This window comes from Miniopterus schreibersii (assembly GCF_964146895.1).
Source record: "Miniopterus schreibersii genome assembly, chromosome: 2".
Classification (NCBI taxonomy): Eukaryota; Metazoa; Chordata; class Mammalia; order Chiroptera; family Miniopteridae; genus Miniopterus; species Miniopterus schreibersii.
Window position 1 is genome coordinate 106,093,502 of NC_138102.1, and position 21,753 is coordinate 106,115,254.

Consider the following 21,753-nt stretch of genomic DNA (forward strand, 5'->3'; position numbering starts at 1 on the left):
TCAACTTTTGTGGATGTTGTAATCAAATGGAGGGAGATTATGTATGTCGCATCCTAGTTGAGTCTCAAATAAAATTTATTATATGTAAATGTAAGATGAGACAATAAAACAAAAGACAAATTCATTGGGTGAATGTATTAATTCATTAATTAATTCATTTAACAGATATTTACTGCACACATTCTAAACACCAAGCACTATTCTAGGAGCTGGGACAGACACTGTCCCTGCCTTCCTATAGCTTATAGTCTGAGGAATAAAGCAATTAAACAATTTCAAAAAACTTGATAAGAAAACACAGGTTGCTGCTGACTAAACAAACTTAGAGCATTAGGGAAGGCACTCCAGAGGAAGTGATCTTTAAGCTGACAGGTGAAGGATGAGTAGAAATTTAGTCAGAGGGGGGTATAGGAAAGTGTAGGGTGGGGTCAGGAGAGTACAAATCCATTCCAACAAAGGAAACACCCGTGAGAGCTCAGAGGCGAGGGACAGCACGGGGCACTCAAACCACCACAGCAGTTTCTGCGTAGTACATGGAAAAGCGTAAGAGATTAAGTTTGGGAGTCGGAGAGTAAACAGTAAAGAAGTTTGGAGGTGTTGCGTTTGGAGATGAAAAACGACAAGATTGCTTTTAGACAAAGCAATATGACAACTGAGGAGAGAGGAATCTGACAGGGGCAAGACCTGAGCGGTTACCACAGTTCAGGCGAGAAAGAACTTAAATTGGGACAGTGATCAAAGGTATGGAGAGACATAGGCGGACTGAAGATTTTTAGGCGATGGAATCTCCAGACTTGACACACGATTACATGTGGATAGCGAAAAAGCAGGAGTTAAGGATTATTTTTAGGTTTCTGGCTCAGGCAACTGAGTCAATGGGTGAAGTCATTCATAGAAATTGGAAGCACTGAAAAAAAAAAAAAAAAAAAACAGTGGAAAACTAAATATGAGTTCAAGGTACTTTAAGTTTACCAAGTGGAGTTGTCCAGCAGGTATCTGGACATAGCTCAGGAGAGAAGCCTCGGCTGGAAATACGGATTTGGGAGTCGTCAGCCATAGCGGGGGGAAGCCGAGCGCCGGGAGGATGACAAGAAGCCGGGAAGTTAAGTCAGCCTTCCAACAAGTATTTAATCCTAACAACTACCCTCTCACGGTTTCTTTGGTCATTTCTACATTATTCTCCACAATTTGGAGCAAGTGGAGGTGGATATAGGCATAGAGATTTTTGACGAGCAGGTTCTGAACAGTCGCCACAGCTTTTAGAGCAAACTGAGAAAGGATTAGGGAGGAAGTGATGCCAGAGGAAAGTGGCTGCAGTGGAGATAGATGACTTGGGGCACGGCAGCCGGTGGAGAAGCAACGTCAAAAGCCGTTATGTGGACAAAAAGCAATTCTGCCAGCCGTTAGGATTTGGGGCATGGGTTCCGGCAGAACTTGCCATGGAGATGGAGCGATATAAAGTGGCCGAGATTAGACGCTAAGAGTCAAAGGGCTAAAAACAAAAGAATCTTAAAACATTCGTTACATGGAAATAGACACGTTAGAAAAAGACCACCATGAACTAGAAGCGAGGTGGGGTCGCTGAAGCGAGCGAGGCGAGGCTCGTTTTTCCGTCCATGTATATACAGGGGGGAATCCGGGTTACTCCCCGGCCCCGGATCCTCCACACGCCGGAAGCAGAACCTTTGCACTCTGGGGCTTTACACACATTCCTCCGCGCCGGAAGAGCGCGTCCCGTCTCATTTCCGAGGGCTGCCCCCACCTCCCCAAAGGAGAGATCGTGGAACCTCCTAGGTGTGCCGGTTGAAGTCGTCGGACAGCGCGGAACTTTCACGGACAAGGAGACAAGGAACAACACTGAGTTACCGGGAAAGGGAGGAAGAAGGAGGGTTGTAGGACCAGGCGTCGTGTTGCTGCGGAGGGATTCTGTTCCTGGGGTGGCGGAGGGATCTGACTGTACGTTAACTTCCGGAAAAGTCCTAGCCCAGTGAGGAAAAGCCCCGAAGGAAACAATAACAAACGAAGGAGGAAGCGATTCTGGGGTTCCAGTGTTGAGCTTGTCTTGTCCAAGAAGATGAGCTTCGGCCCCTGTCAGGGGACGTGAGAGAGTTCGGTGGGCTTCAACCAGCCTTTGTCCACCTGTTTCCCTCACGGGGGCCCCCTGAGTTTTGCCATGGCGGGCGTGGGGTCGGGGGGCTACGCGGCAGAGTTTGTGCCACCGCCGGAGTGCCCAGTCTTTGAGCCCAGCTGGGAAGAGTTCACAGACCCGCTCAGCTTTATCGGCCGCATCCGGCCTCTGGCGGAGAAAACCGGCATCTGCAAAATTCGACCGCCCAAGGTACCCGCGTCTGAGGAGAGGGGAGAAGAGACAGGGGGGAAGTCGATGCACTTCGTTTAGGTTTACTCTTCCGGTCTTTCTGTTTTTTCATATTTACCATCCTTTATTTCTCAACAACTAGAAGCTAAGTTTCTGGACTTTTTTGCCTTGGTTACTTTTGCGCTTATGTTCGCTTGTCTGAATACTATAGAGTGGTGTCCCTGGGGCCTTTCCGCTTAGAATTTGGGAACTGATACTTTTCTTCCTGAATTGTGGGCAAGGGTAACAAAAGGCTTTAGGCCTTTCGTTAGCCGATGAGAGGTTTGAAGTATTATGGCATGATATGTCCTACACTCCTGTACAGTCCTTATTACGGCAGGATAGTAAAAACTGTCCTCTGTCGGCTGTTTATTTATCCAAGCCCTATTGATGCTTTGTTAAATATTTGCAGGCCTCATCTCAGAGCTAAGGTTTCTTAAACAGTAATCTGAGCTCTAGTCCCCATAGGATGGTATCACCAAACAACAACCCCAGACTAATTACTGCTGCAACGAAAAAACCTTCCCTGGGGAAGAGGAGCAGCATTTATTTTTAAAATGTAGAGGTTTAGGAAGAATTGTCAGTGATAGACATGGAAGAAAACGTTCAAATCTTGTGATAGAAGCAACGGTGGATCAGAAATTTACAAATAGCAATTATTTCAAATAACCGGGTTTTTTTGTGTGTGTGTGTGTGTGTAGGTTAATTACCTCAATATTTAAGGCAAAGAAAGTAGATACCCCCCCCCCCCCTTGTTTGGGGAAATTAGTGCCCCAAGACGCTGAGTGATTTGTTCAAGGTCAAAAGATTCTTTACCCAGTAGACCAGTGCTTTTCAAATGATGTTCTTGGTGCACCTGCACCAAGGTCAGTTGGATGCTTGTTAAAATTTAGATCCCTAGGCCTCATTCCCAGATCAGAATTAGTTTCTGTATGTGGAAGATCTAATGCTTTTCTAGCGAGTACTCGCAGATGATCTTTAATGCACATGAAAGTTTGTGAACCATTCCCTTAGTGTTTCTTAAAGGGACACCTTGCTTTATGTTTTATCTACTGATAATACAACTAAAATGTTAAGTACGGTTACTTGTTTTGCATTTAAAAAAGCTTCTACTTTCATTACCAGTTATGTGCAGTGAATAAAAAGAGTTAAGATAGGAGGGAGGAGAGAGGAGCTAATTTAGCACCTATAGATAATTTCAGTGAATATTCTTTGAAGCCCTAGCAGATAAAGTCTCATTTTACAGATGAGGGGAGTCTGGATAAGTTAAATAACTTATCAAATGTGTGATCTTGGGCAAGTGTCAAAGTAGATTTTGAACCTAGATCCATCTGTTTGCTACTAAAACCCAGACATGCTACTCCCATTATGCTAAATGAATTTGGTTAACATTATAGACTGTCAGTGCAAGTAAAGCATTAACAGATAATTGCTATGGTGAGTGATGATATAGGTAGGCATTGCCATCCTCCAAAAGCTTTATTTAAATTTTTTTCTATCAAAATTACCTAATATTGACAAAACCTTAAGCACTGCAGTTTTTCCTAAACCATATTTTTACTTACTCTGTTGTCTTTATGACTTAGAAATTCTGTTTAAGGTCCCTTTTGGTAAAACAAAACAAAACATGTTTTTTATTATTTCAAAAAAGGTTGAAATAATATACCTTCTCTTTGTATGTCACTTAATGAAAATTTAATTTCAATTAATTTGATTTCAATACTGGTGGATTTCTTTAGTTTCCAAGGTAAGATAAATATTTTTGATTAGTCAGGTTTTTAAGTAATTTACTATTATTTAGGCCAAATCAAACTGTGTTCTCTAGAACCCTACTTGCATTGTGCTAATCTCATTTAGTTATACTGCATTTCCAATCTGGAAATTGTCCTTGTTCTGTGGGTTTGCTTAGTTTTTTTTTGTTGTTGTTTGTTTTTTAATATTTGGATGCCCATAAGTGGAGCTTTGAACAAGACATTTATATAACATAGACTGTAAAGTGCTGTGTCACATTATACATGAATGAAAAAACATGTCCAATTATATAAGTACTTAAATTACTTTTTAACCTTTAATTGTACCCTTTTTTGTTTCTTTTAAATTCTGTTTTCTTTTGAATTTGTAAGCTTAGATGTTTATTAGACATTGCTTTGAGATACATGAGCTCACTGCATTCTACTTGAGTAATTGAGGAAAGCATAATTGTGGGATGTAAATAATGGTACTTGAGAGATTTAAGGATTTATAGGTAAAATTTTAATACTAAGAAGATTAGAGATAAGTAATTGGAGATAAGTAATATTTTATCTAAAGATACTACTCTGTCTCTTTATAATAAAGACGACTTTTTAGTAGTTCTCTTGTCATCATAGTTTGTGACAACTCACCCCTTAAATTAAGGGAAGGAATAATGCATTCCTTGCTTATGTACCAATATGCTTTCTATTTAGGATTGGCAACCTCCATTTGCCTGTGAAGTAAAAAGCTTTCGTTTCACACCCAGAGTCCAGCGCCTGAATGAACTTGAAGTGAGTATTATATCACCATTGCTGCCTGCTGAATCATTTTTTATGTTAGGGCTCTTGGCAGAGAACTTTGAGAAGTTCATGTACCAGGTCTCAGAGTTAATGTTAATTGGGATTGAATGGAAGGAAGTTTCTGATTTTAAAAAAATTGTCTCAAGTAGTTATTACTGTTTTTCCACTTAACTGGGATTAGGGGAAACTTACCGTTAGCCATATTTTTCATAGTTGAAATATCCAGCTTAGTTATTTTCAGAAACCTGAAATTCTTAGGTTGTACTTTCTTCACTCATTTTTCTTTTTTGACTTTTCCAGGAGAGCAAATTTTTAATTAATTTTTAATTTTTAAAATTAAAATCTTCAAATTAATCTGATTTATTAAGATCTCCCTTTAAATATTACTAATCTCTCTATTTAAAAATTGTTGTTCTTGTCTGCCAGATTTTCAGAAGATTCTTTAGTGTGGTAAAAAACTGTTTTGGCATACAAAAGAGAAATCTTAGCTAAGGCTTAATATATCATGCTGAGGTTTTTTTTCCCTTGGTGATCCTAAAACATTTTCTGAGATTTTAATATATATCTTTTCCTTTAGTCTCTTATAATTAGATTCTTGATGAAGGATCTTAATATCAGTGAGGTAGAGAGTTGCTGTACCTTAAATAAGCATGTTACCTACAGATACAGTGGCAGAATGCTTAGAAACAGAATAATTCGATCTACTAAATTTTCTGATAGCTTGAAGATAAGCCACCTTCATCCAGAAAATTGTTTTGGTTGATAATATGAGAACTGTTCACATATACTAGAGTAACTTTTTAGCTTTAATGAATAAAGTTTATTAGAAATATTTTGCTTCTTTATTATTAGCTTACTTTACAAGGTTGGAGTAAGCAATAATGAAAATCTGAATTTCTTTAGAGAACTCAGTACCTTTGTTAAGTGAAACACATTTATTTTCAACCATAATGTAGTTCTTATTTCTGATTTCTGTGTTTTAATAATCTTAGGCAATGACGAGAGTGAGACTGGACTTCTTGGATCAACTAGCAAAATTTTGGGAACTTCAAGGATCTACTTTGAAGATCCCTGTGGTGGAGAGAAAAATCCTGGATCTGTATGCTTTGAGCAAGGTGAGGGTTTTACTGGGTTTAGAAATTGGAGCAGAGGCTAATGAATTTATAAAATTAGAAATTTCAAATAAACTTGATGGAAAACATCACTTCTTATGTAGGATTTGTTTAATAATGAAGTGCAAACATGAATAGAAATGAGAGATCTCAAAGTTATCTTTAAAGTCTGTTTTATACTTTGTTATGAGATTAATATTTAATGACTCAGATTAGTAGGCTCTGTTGTACACAATAATGGCAAAGAAATGACACCAACCTAATATTATCTTGTGTTGAGTATATAATGTACTGTGTTGAGCTTGTCACTTTTTCTACTTAATGTAAATTTGGTACATTAAAGAGAGATGTTATTCAACATTCTTCTGTGTGGTGTATATCGGTTGTATTAATACCTGTAAGTAGTGTTAAATGGTTAACTGAAGCCAGCATTATCCAGTAGAACGAATAATAGCTCACAAACTTAAGGTTAAAGTGTTTAGACTAATATTTGCCTAAACTTAGGTTAACTTTGTAACATTACATTCTCTAATGTGAAGAAAACTAACTGACCTACAAGGTAATTATAACAATTACCTTGAAGACATACTTGTTAATACAATAATAGAAATTAATGAGTGCTCTTACTTGTGAGTGAAGACAGCTTGATTATCTGAGGAATTTTGCAAATCAACTTATTTTTTAAACAATTTTTAAAAAATCCTCACCTGAGGACATGCTTACTGATTTTAGAGAAAGGGGAAGGAGGAAGGACAGAGACATTGATGTGAGAGAGAAACATTGATCAGTTGCCTTCCTGTTCTTGGACAGATCAAACCTAGGTATGTCCTCTTAACCGGGAACAGGAACGCTCAACTTTTCGCTGTATAGGACGATGCTACAACCAACTGAGCCACACTGGCTGGGGCTCAACTTATTTCTGTGGTCTTTTATGTCCTATGATCAATACACTATTTTGAAATTTTTTCTTATTTAAATTACAAAGTTAATTTTGGAAGATTTCACTTTCAAGGAAAAAAGTGAAAATAATTATATTTAAATTATTTTTCATGATATGTTTGAAAATTAATGTCAGGTCAGAAATCTCTAAAATTTTTATTTCATACCAAAAATTCTGTGAAGTGTAATCTTATGCTAAAATATAGTTCTAGGTTTGTTTTATCAGTCCTTAATGATGTTAGTAATTAAGCACTGTGCTAAGAATTATCTAGTGTAGTTATATGAAAACCTATGATACCAAAGGGCAAATTATAGTGAATTTGAGGGATTGGGTTTGTATCTTATAGGGAACCATTGGGATAAATATTTGTTTTAAGAATTCTCTCTTTTAGCAATTAAGGGTAAACATTAGGTTGAATTAGATGGCAAATTAGGTTGCATTCTTGGTTTTATAGAGTTGTAGAATTTCAGAATTAGGAAGGGACTTTGGAGCTAACCTAATCTATAATTCTTCACAATTTCTTTTTAACATTTATCATCTGAACTGTTTAACTCTATCTTGAAAAAATTCAGTTCCTTTTTGTGCAAAGGGAGAATACTAATAAAATGTTTAAGTACTTAGAGAATGTATTGAAAATATGTTGATTAAAGGTTAAGTTTGATTGTTCTGGGGTTTACTGGAGTCTTGTCTTTACGTCCACATGGACATCTATTTCCCCTAACCTTTGAGAATGCTTATAAAACTAAGATTTAAAGATAAAAGGCAGACAGGTTTTGATCTGTAGTTATTTTGTTTATAATATTTTGGTTCCTTAAATGTCAGTGAGATTGCTGCCTCTTACCACATGAAAATTAACTTAGTACAAATCTTAAATGTCAGTGGGATAGATCTTTTTATATGTGTACACTCGTGGAACCACCACCCAGATCAAGATATAGAACATTTACAACACTCTTGTGGGCTCTTTTATCTCCCTCCCAGTCAGTATTTCTCCCCCAAAGTAACCACTATTCTGATCTCTATCATTGGGTGACTATTTCATTAGCATGACGTTTTACTTTCTAGCAAGAGGTTCAGGCTGTACAAAAAATACTGAGATTTCTCATATATATATGTGTTTGTTAGTTTTTTTTCCTTTTTTTAATCCTCACCGGAGGATATGCTTACTGATTGTAGAGAGAGAGAGGAAAAGTGGGAGAGAGAAACAGAGAAACATCGATGTGAGAGAGAAACACTGACTTGTTGCCTGTCCATATGCACCCCAACTGGGGGATCAAATCCGCAACCCAGGTATGTGCCCTGACCAGGAATTGAACCCACAACTTTCTGTGTACAGGACAGTGCTCCAACCAACTGAGCCACACTGGACAGGCTGGAGTTCTGATATTTTTATGTCGTTAGGTATGCCCTTTAAAAAATATATATCATTTTTGGCTGACAGTTGATAGGCATCTTTGAGCTAATTGTCAGTGTGATAGTTTCCTGTTCTGATTAAATCACTTTATTTTTCTCCCTTATTTTTGATAATAAAAAGTGTTACTTGGAATGTCTATGATTTAATGGAGTTTCACATTAACAATTACTGTTTATAATCAGTGCATCAAGGAACATTTATTCTAGCACTTAAAAATTTTTTTTTGGAAAACCAATGTTCTCTCTTCTCCACCTTTTCATTCCCATTCCCACTCTTTAGAGCTAATCACTTTCAATTCTTTTAGCTCTTTCTGATTTTGATCTTTATATTTCCAAATAATATGTTCATTATGCTACTTCTTCATTGTTTAGTTTTAAATATTATATACTGATTTTCTACTATTAGAAATGGGGAACGGGTGTAAGAATTCTCACAAATTCCAGGTCTATTGTCCCCTTCTAGTGTAGTTAAATCAAATTTTTATTAATAAATTAGTACTGTGACTGTATAAAATACAAGTATTATTTGTACTTGAGCCTTATAGGATGCTAAGATTGTTTCCTTATATTAATTTTTATTTTCCTTGGAGTTAATAATCCCCCTTTTTTATGTTTTGTATGTTTTGTTTATAACTATCTATTTTCAGATTTTTCAGCAGAAGTATAATTCTCTCAGCATGATTTTACCCATCAGATAATCTGTTTCATTTTTGTGGAGCCATTCCTCTGGAGTTTTCTTTCATGCTCCAATGCAGACTGGTTTGTTTTTTAAGGTCAGCTGTCAGCCTGGAACTTCATTTCACTATTATTCTGGGAATTCCCTTTGCTTCTCCATGTTTCAAGTCTTTCTTCTACTTGGTTTACTCCTATTTTGGTGAAACATTTCTCTTCTGGTTTAGTAAGCAAGAAGGTAAATGGGACGTAAATTTTTTGCTTGTCTAAAAAAGTTTCAAAACTTTATTGGTAGTTTGGGTGAGGTTTAGAAGTCTAAATTGTAAATCATTGTACTTCAGGATTTTGAAAGCATTATTCATTAATCTTCTGGCTTCCAGTATTTCTGTTGGAAAGAACAATGCTGTATTAATTCTTGTTCCTTTCTATGTGATTTTCTTTTTCTTGAAGACATTAGGATCTAATCTTTATTCCCAGTGGTTTGAGATTTCACAGTGATATTCATTGGTATGTGTTTATTTTTATTCAATATTTTTATTGCACATGATAAACTCTCTAAACTCACATCTTTGAGTTCTTGTGACTTTTCTTGTATTTGTTTTTTGACAGTTTCTTCCACTTAAACTCTCTTATTGGATGTTAGACTGTTAGGCTGATTAGACTATTAGACTGATCCTATAGTTTACTTACTGCTTTCATAGGGTAGAGTCCCTTAATTTCAAAATCTCTGGTCTTCTGCTGGGGTTGCAGAGGGATAGTTGCCTGGTTGTGCTTAGCGGTGGTGGTCTAATTGCTTTTATACAGGTTTTCAGCCAATCATTTTCTTTGTTCATTGCCATCCCTAATTTTAAAGGTACTTCTGCTTCCATTTCATAAGCCTTTTCAGGTTCTGTGTTGCAAAAGCTTCTCCTTGGCTTCTGTTTTATTGCAGGTGTTTGTTTTTTTGTTTGTTTTTTCTTCAATATATCTTTATTGATTTCAGAGAGAGGAAGGGAGATGGGGAGAGAGAGAGAGAAACATCAGTGATGAGAAGGTCATTGATTGGCTGCCTCCTGCACGTCCCCGACTGGGGATTGAGCCCGCAACCTGGGTATGTGCCCTGACCAGGAATTGAACCGCAGTCTCCTGGATCCTAGGTCAATGCTCAACCACTGAGCCACACCTGGCCAGGCTTGGTTTTTATTTTTTGTTTGTTTGTTTTTTGCCAGTTGGGTTATCACTTGTACACCTGCTTTCTCTTGGCCTGTTTGTCCTCTTGGGATTATGTCTTTGTGTTCCTTTACTGTCTTTAGTGGAGTTCTGAGAGGGAGCTTTTAAGTATAATACAGTGCTATTACTACTTTATTTCTGTTATAATTATCTCTTGCTAGCCAGACTTCATTTGTCATTGGACTGAAATTTTGGCCTTGATTGACATTACTCTTTGGTCACGTTTTGATTAAGGTCTTCTCTTCATTGTTTTCAATTTAAATGTATGCCATGTTTCTTTTTATAGGGCATGATTCTTAAGTGATGTTTTTATAGTGACCATTGTAATATATTGCATTGTGTATGTTTGGAATGAATGGTTTATATTTTGAAATTGTGCATGCTAATCCTTGAACCTGTCAGCTGAATAAAAACAAGTGTAAGGTTTTGTGTTTTTACAGTATTAGGGCTTGTTAGATTGTTAGAGTATTATATGCATGAAGCCACACTCATGGTTTTTATTTATTTGTGAGAGAGCTTTGTTTTATTCCTTGGCCATACTCTAATTCTGCTGGCTATCATTTTCACAGCTGTGTGCCAGTAATAAGAACTGGTTGGGAAAGCATGACTGGATCCATGCAGATGTATCATTACTAATGGAAATTTAGCTTCAAGTGCTTTGAATACAAAGAAGATTATTATGCAATGGTGATTGTTGTATTGGATAGTAAAGATTATTGAGAGGGCTTCTATTTTCTTTCCAACTTCCTTTACCAGTCTTCTCCACTTGCTTTAGCCACATTGGCTTCCTTATTGTACCTCAAACACTTTAGGCTTGCTTCTTAACTTAGGGACCTTGCTCTGGCTACTTCCTCTATGTCTGTTTGGGTAACTGCTTTATTTCCTTCACATCTTTGCTCAGATTTCAACTTTGTCAGGCTTTTTATGACTAATACTTCAATTTACCCTCCTTTTGCTACTTGTGAGGCCTTTTAACTGCTTTTTAAAATTTCTTCCACAGGATTTATCACTTCAGAATTTGCATATTATGTTTATTGTGTGTCTTCTCCCACTAGAATGTAAGCCCATGAAGGCAAATATTTTTGTTTTATTCACAGACATATCTCAAGCATCTAGAACAGTAGCTGACAGTATAGAAGCACTGGAAAGATAAGAAAGAAAGGCAAAGAATTAGAGATGTGTTCAACTCTGTGCATGTGAACTTACGTGTGTTTCTACCAAGCTTTCAGATATTTCACTATTGGAAAATTTTAGGTCCATCTTTGACTATAATAGTATCGTAGATCACAAAAGTTGAAAATATTTCCTTCATTTTTATAACATGTGCACCCCCCACCCAATACACACACACTTGCCCACACACATAGACATTTTTTAAGCACTTTAAAATTGATTTGAGAGACAGGGAGGGGAAGGGGGGAGAGAGAAACATTGATCTGATATTCCACCCATTCACTCACCTGTTGGTTGATTCCTGTATGTGCGCCAACCTTGGATCGAACCCACAACCCTGGGGCATTGGGATGATGCTCCAACCAACTGAGCCACCTGGCCAGGGCCACATAAACATTTCTAATATAGCTAACATTGATATAGCACTTACCGTGTATATCCCCCCTACATTTGCCCCCACACAAACACATAATACAGCTCACTTTTTTTTAATATATCTTTATTGATTTCAGAGAGAGGAAGGGGGAATGAGAGAGAAAGACAGAAACATCAATGATGAGAGAGTCGTCATTCATCAGCTGCTTCCTGCATGCCCCCAATTAGGGTTCAAGCCCACAACCCAAGCATATGCCCTGACCGGGAATCAAACCGTGATCTCCTGGATTCTAGGTGGATGCTTAACTGCTGAGCCATGCCCGGCCAGGCAATACAGCTCACTTTGATATAACACTTACTGTGTCCTGATGCTTTTCATGTTTTATTTACTTCATTTGTCTTCACAACATCTTCATAAAGAGGTGTAGTAGGTACTGTTGTTATAACTTTTTAAAGTGAGGAATCTGAGATGCAAATTATGTAACTTACCCAAGGTCATACAATTATTAAGTAGCAGAGCTGGGATTTGAACTCTTGTCTGTCTGGCTCCAGAGCACATGCTCTTAGCCTTTAAAAAAGTTGTGATAAAATATATATAACATAAAATTCATCATTTTTAAGTGGCATTAAGTACATTCAGAATGTTATACTACTATCCATTTCCAGAACTTCACCCCTCCCCCCATGTCCCCTGGTAAAATCTCTATTCTACTTTCTCTCTCTCTGAATTTGCTTATTCTAGGTATGTCATGTAAGTGGAATCATATTCATCTTTTTGTGTTTGATTTATTTCACTTAGCATGTTTTCAAGGTTCATCCATGTTGTCACATGTATCAGAATTTTATTCCTTTTTAGGGCTGAATAGTATTCATTGTATGTGTATATCACATTTTGTTTATCCATTAATTTTTTAAAATATTTTTTTTATTGATTTTAGAGAGAGGAAGGGAGAGGGAGAGAGAGAAACATCAGTGATGAGAGGGAGTCATTGATTGGCTGCCTCCTGCACGCCCCCCACCATGGATCAAACCCCCAACCCGGGCATGTGCCCTGACCAGGAATCGAACCACAATCTCCTGGATCATAGATCGATGCTCAACCTCTGACCCACGTCGGCTGCGCGATCCGTTAATCTTTTGATGGACATTTGGATTGTTTCCACCTTTTGGTTATTGTGAATAATGTTGCTGTGAACATTCCTATGCAAGTATCTATCTGAATCCGAGCTTTCAGTTCTTTTGGGTATATACCTAGAGGTGGAATTGCTGGATCATGTGGTAATTCTGTGTTTAATTTTTCTAACTCTTTTGATATGGTAAATACAGTAATGTATATTCAAAGAGGAAAATTACTTTGAGTTCAAATAACTATTCCACGGTCCTTTTTATTATGTTGTCAGTGAAACTGGAAACTGCCTGTATTTTATCTTTAAAATTTTTTTGAGTGTGTTTAGTTTTGTTTAAAATATTACAGATGTCCCTTTTTCTCCTCAGTGACCCATTCCACCCCTTCCCACCCCTCTCCCCCGTCCCTCTCCACACCATTGTCCATGTCCTTGGGTTGTGCATATATGCATATGAACTCTTTGGTAAATCTTTCCCCTTCCACCCACCCACCCACCCACCCTCCTCCATCCCTCTGAGATTTGTCAGTCTGATCCATACTTCCATGTCATTGAATCTATTCTGTTCATCAGTTTATTAAGTTCGTTAGATTTCACATACAAGTGAGATCATGTGATGTTTATCTTTCTCTTCCTGGTTTATTTTGCTTAGCATAATATTCTCCAGGTCCTTCCATACTGTCCCAAAGGATACAAGGTCCTTCTTCTTTACAACTCTGTAGTATTCCTTGGTGTATATGTCCCACAGCTTTTTTATCGCTGCCTGTGTTTTAGAGTATGAAAGATGCACAATGTTAGCTTCTGGAAGATAGGGGCCTTGATACATGTATATTTTATACAGTGCCAGGTTTGATGTGAGTATTCAGCCAAATCGGCCAGTTTATCTCATTACTTCCTACGTTAATACATTCTGTGCTACATTTCAGTAAATCTAATATTATAATCTGATCTTTCCATATTATTCCTTTATAATCTTCCATGTAAAACTTTTCTCCTTTAGAAAAATTATAGCCTCTTTTTCAGAATATCCTCCGAATCCTTTGTTTGCTTGACATTTTTATTAAAGTTTAAAGTTATTTGGTGTATTTTCTAATTTCAGGAATTATGTTTCTTTTGTACTATATAACCCCATGTCTCTCTTTGGTCTGGATTTAATTCTTATTTTATATTTTGAGGTCCTTGAGGATATGGAGAACATATATGTGTTTAGTTTTCTCTAGGCATATAATGTACAAAGTGTAAATTCATTAAATGTTTTTGAATGCCTGGTTCATTTAAGGTAGGCACAATAACATTAAGTAATAAAGTTTAAAACTTTCAAAAATCATCATCTCGTTCCATATTTTAAAATGTTGACTGGTTTCAGGTTTGTCAGGTATTTATTGAAAGGGAATTTGAAATCTAGGCCCAGAATAATTTTTGTATTTAGCAAGCAAGATTTAGAGTCAGAGTACATGAATTTACCCTCTTTCCCTAAATAATTTTTACTTTCTTTTCAGATTGTTGCCAGCAAAGGAGGTTTTGAAATGGTCACCAAAGAAAAGAAATGGTCTAAAGTGGGTAGCCGCTTGGGATATCTGCCAGGAAAAGGAACTGGGTCTCTTTTGAAGTCACACTATGAAAGAATTCTCTACCCATATGAGCTTTTCCAGTCTGGTGTCAGCCTTATGGTGAGATGCATCATTTTTTAAAGAGTGGATAAATCCAGTCTGCCATGTATAAACCTTAGACTGTGTTCACCATAACAAGTTAGCAGTTGACTGTGCGTAGCAAGTTGAAAAGGATTTCTTCAGGTACCAGAATTTGGGGGAGCAAGGTGTAGTTTAAAAATCAGTTATTTTTGGTGGTTTACAAGATAAAGGCTAATGGGAATGAAGGCTGTTTTCTTATTTATTTAAAATAAGTCCTTCTGTTTACACTTTTTGAAAAATTCCTCCTCTTTGTTTTATGTATTTTTAATAGCTTTATTGAGGTATAATTTACATACTATAGAATTCACTCATTGTAGATACACAGTAAATAAGCTTTAGTAAATTATATACCATAATCTAGTTTTAGAATACTTTCATTAGCCCAAAAAGTTCCTTTGTGTTCATTTGTAGTTGGTTCCTGCTCCTACCTTCAAACCTAGACAATTCCTGATCTACCTTCTGGTTTTGTGGTTTTGCCTTTTCTAGAAATTTCACATAGATGTAATCATACAATATGATGTTGTGTCTGGCTTCTTTCACTTAGCCTAATGTTTTTAAGGCTCATCCATGTTTTAGCATGTATTAGTGCTTCATTCCTTTTTATGGCTGAATGCTATTTCATCATATGGATATACCACATTTGTTTATCCATGTACTACTAGTTGATGGACAGTTGGATTATTTCCAGTTTATGGCTATCATGAATAATGCTGTGAATATTCAAATACAAGTCTTTGTGTGGACATATGTTTTCATTTCTCTTGGGTAGATACCTAGGAGTGGAATTGCTGGGTTATATGGTAAGTTTATGTTTAACTTTTTAAGAAACTGCCAAACTGTTTTTCCAAAGTGACTGAACCATTTTACATTCGCACCAGTAATGTAGAGGCTTCCAGTTTCTCCACATCTTTGCAGCAGTTGGTATTGTCAGTGTTTTTGCTTATAGCCATTTTAGTGAGTGTATAATGACTAATGGTGTTCTGCATCTTTTCATGTGCATATTAGCCATTTGTATATCTTCCTTTATGAAGTGTCTGTTCAAATCTTTTTTATTGGGTTGTTTCTCATCTTACACTTGTTCTAACTTCACTGTATATTCTAGATACAAGTTCTTTATCAGAAAATGATTTTACAAATATTTTCTTCTAGTCTATAGTTTATCTTTTTATTTTATAATGGTGTCTATTTGAAGAGTAATTTATCAAACTTTTTTCCTCCCCATTTGTGGGATTGTGTTTCTGTTGTTAGAGCTAAGAAATCTTTTCCTAACCCTAGACCACAAAGATTTCTTTCTTTGTTTTCATCTAGAACTTTTATAGTTTTAGCCTTTTTGTTTAAGTCTTTTATCCATTTTGAGTTATTTTTTGTGTACAGAACAAGGTAAAGGTATATAAGTTTGTTTGATGGACAGAGGGGTGTATGAATATCCAATTGTACCAGCACCGTTTGTTTAAACGACTACCCTTTTCCCATTGATTTGATTTGGCATCTTTGTTGAAAATCAGTTGACTTTAAATATGTGGGTTTATTTCTGGTCTCTGTTATGTTCTTTGATCTATATATTTACCCTAACACCAATATTGTGCTGTCTTTAGTATTAAAGCTTTTTAGTACATTTTTGAAAACATTTTATTTTACTTATTTTTTCTTTCTTACTGAATTTATTGGGATGACGTTGGTTAATAAAATTTGTAGTAAGTTTTGATATCCAGTAGTTTAAGTCTTCAAACTTTGTTCTTCTCTTTTCCAGAATTTCTAAACAATTTGCATTTCCACATAAATTTTAGGATCAGCTTCTCAATTTCTACAAAAGCCTGCTAGAATTTTAATAGGAATTGTCTTGAATCTATATAGATCAATTTGGTGAGAGAATTGTCATCTGGTTTCATGTAGTATTAGGGATTTATTGGATATTTATTACTTCCCGCCTGAGTCTCAAATCTGATCTCTTATCAGTGAATCTGCTTTCTTTCTGTGCTCTAATTCTTTAGGGTGTACAAATGCCTAATTTAGATCTTAAGGAAAAAGTGGAGCCTGAGGTTCTTGGCACTGAAGTCCAAACTTCCCCAGAGCCGGGCACAAGAATGAATATTCTGCCAAAGAGAACAAGACGTGTCAAGTCTCAGGTATCCATTTCCATGTGCATCTGGTTATGGGAGGTCATTCACATACTCTTATTCATTAAAACTTAAAAGAGACCTATCTTTCAATTACTTTTGAAATGAATGGGGAAGAAATTATAAAATTCAGTTTGGTTTGATTTAGAAAGCTTTTTGATAATCTTGAACAGTTTTTGACAGGAATGGCTAGTCAGAGGGTGACTCTGGATATTGTAGGGTCAGTTTCACAGACATGCTGATGAAATGATTAGCAGAAATGAGAGGAGTAGGAAAGAGTGGTTTTATATTTCACTTGTCATTCCTTTAAAAACCAGAGTATAAGTTTCTTAGTGTCTGGATCATTCCATTGTAACATCTATAGTGTTCTTGTAACCTAAAATAATTTCAAAGCTTAATGAATATAGCAGAAGAAAAGTGCCCTAATCTCTTTTTGTCTGCTCTCCCTTAGTATTCCCATTTCTTTGTGATACCAAAAGTTTTTTTGTTTTTTTAAAAATCCTCACCCAAGGATATGTTTTCATTGATTTTTAGAGAGTATCATTAATGTGAAAGAGATACATTGATCCACTGTCTCCTGTACATGCCCCGATCAGGAATTGAACCCGAAATCTTTTTTGTGTGTGGGACAATGCTTCAACCAACTGAGCCACCTGGCCAGGGCCCCAAAGTTGTATTTTCTAAGATTTTTGTTAAAGACAAGTCTGTAACCTGGGACAGTGAGATGCCCTTAGAACTCTGAGATGTGATCCATTTAAGTTAAACATAAGAGTAGATCAAAATACAGCTTAACTGGATGCTAATCATTGACTAACATATCTAAAAAACAATGTGTTAAACGAATGGAAATGGTTTACACTGAAAGTAGGAATCAGAGAAGGAAGATAGTCCAAGACACGAGATACTGTATCTGGGTGGTAAGGAGTCTTGTCATTGGAGAGGCAGGCTAGTGATACTTTATCCTGCTTTTTTAGAGCTCAGGGGACATCTCTCTTTCATACCATGTCTTCTTCCCTTGTCCTGAGTTTATGCTTATTAAGTAACCTCCTGATGTAATCATTTCGCTTCTTAGGTACTTTGATAGCAGAAAGATAGGTGTCTTGGATGGGGAATATGAACTTATGGAAATTCGTTGGAAGGTGATAGCCCTACTATAAATTAGTTAATTCTGGTTTAGTCATTAAGTGATTTTTATTACTATGATTGGTATGAGAAGCTCTGATCACTTTTGGGTCAGGATTTATTTTAAGACCTGAAACACTTGACATGATGTCTCTTTGACCTGATGATTCAATTCTGAAGAGTTGCCCTGGGTGGCCTTGCCCATCTAATCAATTGCCAGCTTGTGATGAAATCCCTTTTGATGTTTCTTCTAAAACTATAAAAAAGTTCTACTTATTTTTATTTGTCTTTCTTAGTATGAGAGTAGGGACTACATAAAATACTTTTACCCATTGTAATAATTGTCACTGGAATCAGATTGGTTGATATCAGGAAGAAACTAGAACCATTTCAGGATTTGCAATTAAGAATTTCTTAAACTCATATTTATTATTACTATATTGCCAGTATGACTTATCTCTAGTTTTCTATTTCAGTAAGAAAGAAAAAGGCGTTCTGATAGAACTCAATTTCTTGCTCATACACAAAACCGTAGGTGTTCATTCTTAATCTCTGCCTATCTCTGTGGGCAGAGTGTCCCTTTCTCTCTAAGGATAATCAACTTCCATCCTTTTTGGCTTCTTTAGTGATTTCAGTATATCAGTTGTGAAATCTTTCTCTTCTGTCTCCTCTCTCTGCTAAGCCCCCATGTATGTGTTCAAGTCTCTATCATCTTAAAAACAAAATCCCTCTTCCTAGATACTGCCTTAATTCTTGCCTCTTTTCATGGACAAGTATCTTTAAAAAAATAGTCTATATTTTCTGAGTTTTCTCAATGTCTGTTTAGTTTTTATATTTTGTAATCTGACTTTGAGCCAAATAAGTTTGTTGAAACTGCACTATCCAAGTTACCACTGAGTTAGTAATTGTCAAATGTGGAGGCCCCTTTTCATTTTGTATTCTTCATCTCTGGTCATGTTTACATTTAATATGGTGGTTGATTCCTCTCCTTGAAATTTGATTAACTTTATTTTTCTTTGGCTTCTGTGACACTTTTTGGTTTTCCCCTTCACTCTGACCACTCTTCAGTCATCTTTGTTATCTCGTCTTTCTGCTCTTTACATGCTATTTTTAATCCTTTCTTATCTTTATTCTCTCATGTGATCTCATCTACCGTGTGATTTCAATTAATACCTATACACTGAGGAATCCTAAATATGTTTTGACATTCATGTTTTTCTGTTCATGAGGGTATATGTGCACATGTACATGTGTACATGTGCTCCTTGGTGGCCACAGTTCAGGTGTGCTAAATTCATTATGTCTCAAACATTATTATCTTTCCTAAGTCTGTTTTTTCTTTAATATTTTCTATCCTGGTGACTGTGATAAGCAAAGCCATCCAGTAGTCTCTCAAACAAGAAAGTTATGAAAGTTATCCTACTCTTCTTTCTTACCTCTATTGCATCACTTGCCATACTCTAATTGTTTTTTCATCTGCGACCTCACTAGAGTGAGTTCCTTGAAAGTTGGGATCACTGTTTGTCTTACCAAGAATTAGCAAATCTTTAACACATTTATACATTAGAATGACACCAATAATGCCAATATGTCCCATTATTGGTGACACTAAGTTTGAACCAGATTTCTCCATTGTAAAGTACTTATTCTCTTTGTAATAAAAGTAATCAGAGCAATGAGAGGGTATGAATAATCTCTTTCCTAGTTTGTTTTATCCAATAGCCTTTATTCATTGATGATCTTTGCCTGAATTAGTTACTATACTGGTAGTTGTAAACTGGGTGGTTTTTTAGTTCTGTCATTCCTTCTATATTCATTAGTTAGCCTTTTTCTTTAAAGATCAAACCATACTTTTTCTTGAGCTGTATTTTTCATACAGTAAAATGTGTACATCTTAAGTCTACATTTTGATGGATGTTTATACTTTTGGAACCATGACTGACCGACCCTCTTTTAATCACTGTAGGTCATGATTTTTTTTGATACATCTCTTAAAGTCTATTAGAACCTTTTATTCTTTTTTGATAGTCAAATTGTTCCAAATTTGACTAATTGGGAGCACCTTCAAGCTGATTCATGAATTTCTTTCAACATCTTTCCACCCATTTTTGAGCACTTATTTAAGTACAAAAAAGGCTGGTTGTCTTGTCCAGCTTTAGACCTGTAATCAGCCATTTATCCAGAGAATCCTGGTTAATTTGAGTGGGAAATGGTATTTAGAAACCAAGATCTGAGCACAAAGTATGCTTGTTCCTACTGGGATAAAATTGTTTATAGGTCCTTTTAGTGGTCAGGGCTGGGAAATAAATTTTAAAAACATTGTGACTCGATATTTTCAGTTCATACTAATAATTCCACTTCTAATCCAGTATCACAAAATTCTTTTGGTTTTTGTTGTAGTTCTTTTCCTAGCATTTTTAGTTGGTAACTTAATTCTTTTGTTTTGATTGTTATGTTTAAGACTATAAAATTTCCTGTGATCACTGCTTTAATTTGTTCCAGAGATTCTGATATATAGTCTTTTCATTATCATTTTTGAAAATATCATTTTTTAATAGAAAGTTAAAAAATTCTGGTGGAAGGGCCTTTTGATTTTTGATTTTGTTATTTCTAGCTTTTTTAAAATAAGATCAGAAAATGTTGTTTTACTTGCTTTTTGGAGCTGTATTGCCTGTCTATAAAGATTTTTGTTAGGATTAACTGATTAAAATACTTTGGATATGGCACATACTTTATACTCAGCATGTTGGCTTTTATTATTATGTACTTTGTTTTAGTAGAGGTAAAGAATGTGTAGTGTTGTATTAACATTGGATTATTTGTAGAGATTGATAAGTATAGCCAAATCAGTTTACTGAAGTTTAAAGATAAATTTTGAAATGCCTTTTGGTTGGTTTGATTCTTATATGATCTTTTATTAGTCTAGTCTGCATACATCAGCTATTGTGTAGCCATAGATTTATAAAGTAGTCTGTATTTTATCCTGGTTTATTCTTATTCTTCCTAAGTATATTTTAAATAAATTTTGATTCTTAGAGTCCATTCAGAGATTATGGTTCATATAAATTCAAGGTGTAACAGCGGTGTCTGTCAGGATGTTCTCATCTTGAAGTACTAGAATACCAAATGACAGTAGCTTAAACATTAAAAACACAGTTTTCACATAAGGACATATTTTTCACGTAAGATTTTCAGAGCCAAACCAGCTAGAGCTTGCATAGTGTTTTTATTTTTATTTTATTTTTTAAAAATATATCTTTACTGATTTTAGAGAGAGGAAGGGAGAAGAGGGGGAGAGGAGAGACAGAGAAACATCAGTGATGAGAGAGTCATTGATCTGTTGCCGCCTGCATTTCCCCAACTGGGGATCGAGCCTGCAACCCAGGCATGTGCCCTGACCAGGAATTGAACCTGAATCTCCTGGATCATAGGTCAATGTTCAACCGCTGAGCCAAGCCAACTGCTCTTGTATAGTGTTTTGATGATGAGTGCTCAACTGTTGTAATGAGGCAGCAAGTGGAATTAGAGAAGAAATCAAGTAATTTTTTTCTTCATTTTGAAGAGGACCTTAAAACTTTTCCTTGGTAAGAAATAAATATATGAATCAGAATAATTAGACTAATGTGTTTTATTTTTTATTTTTAGTCAGAATCTGGAGACATGAATAGAAATACAGAACTGAAGAAACTTCGAATTTTTGGGGCTGGGCCTAAGGTTGTGGGCCTCGCGATGGGAACAAAAGATAAAGAAGGTAAAATCTTTTATTCGGTCATGAAAAGAAATAAGGTATAACAGTGTGGTTATAGCAAGATTCAAATGATATTTGAATTGCAGTCTGCCTTAGGATTTTCCTAAGACTTGTAAACTTGCAACATGGTTCCTAAACACATCACCTTTTTTACGTCAGATAATCTA

The 21,753-nt window shown here is 36.0% G+C and overlaps 1 protein-coding gene across 2 annotated transcripts in view; it reads left to right on the forward strand.

Moving 5' to 3' along the window:
• The first annotated feature begins 1,716 nt into the window (after window positions 1–1,716).
• KDM5A (lysine demethylase 5A) overlaps window positions 1,717–21,753 on the forward strand; it is an 82,032-nt gene continuing 61,995 nt past the window's right edge. Inside the window, exons 1-6 of one of the 2 annotated variants that reach the window (XM_081129371.1) lie at window positions 1,717–2,338; window positions 4,804–4,881; window positions 5,883–6,005; window positions 14,408–14,578; window positions 16,591–16,725; window positions 21,484–21,589. In XM_081129371.1, coding sequence (XP_080985497.1) covers window positions 2,174–2,338; window positions 4,804–4,881; window positions 5,883–6,005; window positions 14,408–14,578; window positions 16,591–16,725; window positions 21,484–21,589 — 778 coding nt within the window. In that variant the 5' untranslated portion in view covers window positions 1,717–2,173. The remainder of the gene's footprint in view (window positions 2,339–4,803; window positions 4,882–5,882; window positions 6,006–14,407; window positions 14,579–16,590; window positions 16,726–21,483; window positions 21,590–21,753) is intronic. The other variant, XM_081129372.1, reaches the window with a different exon arrangement.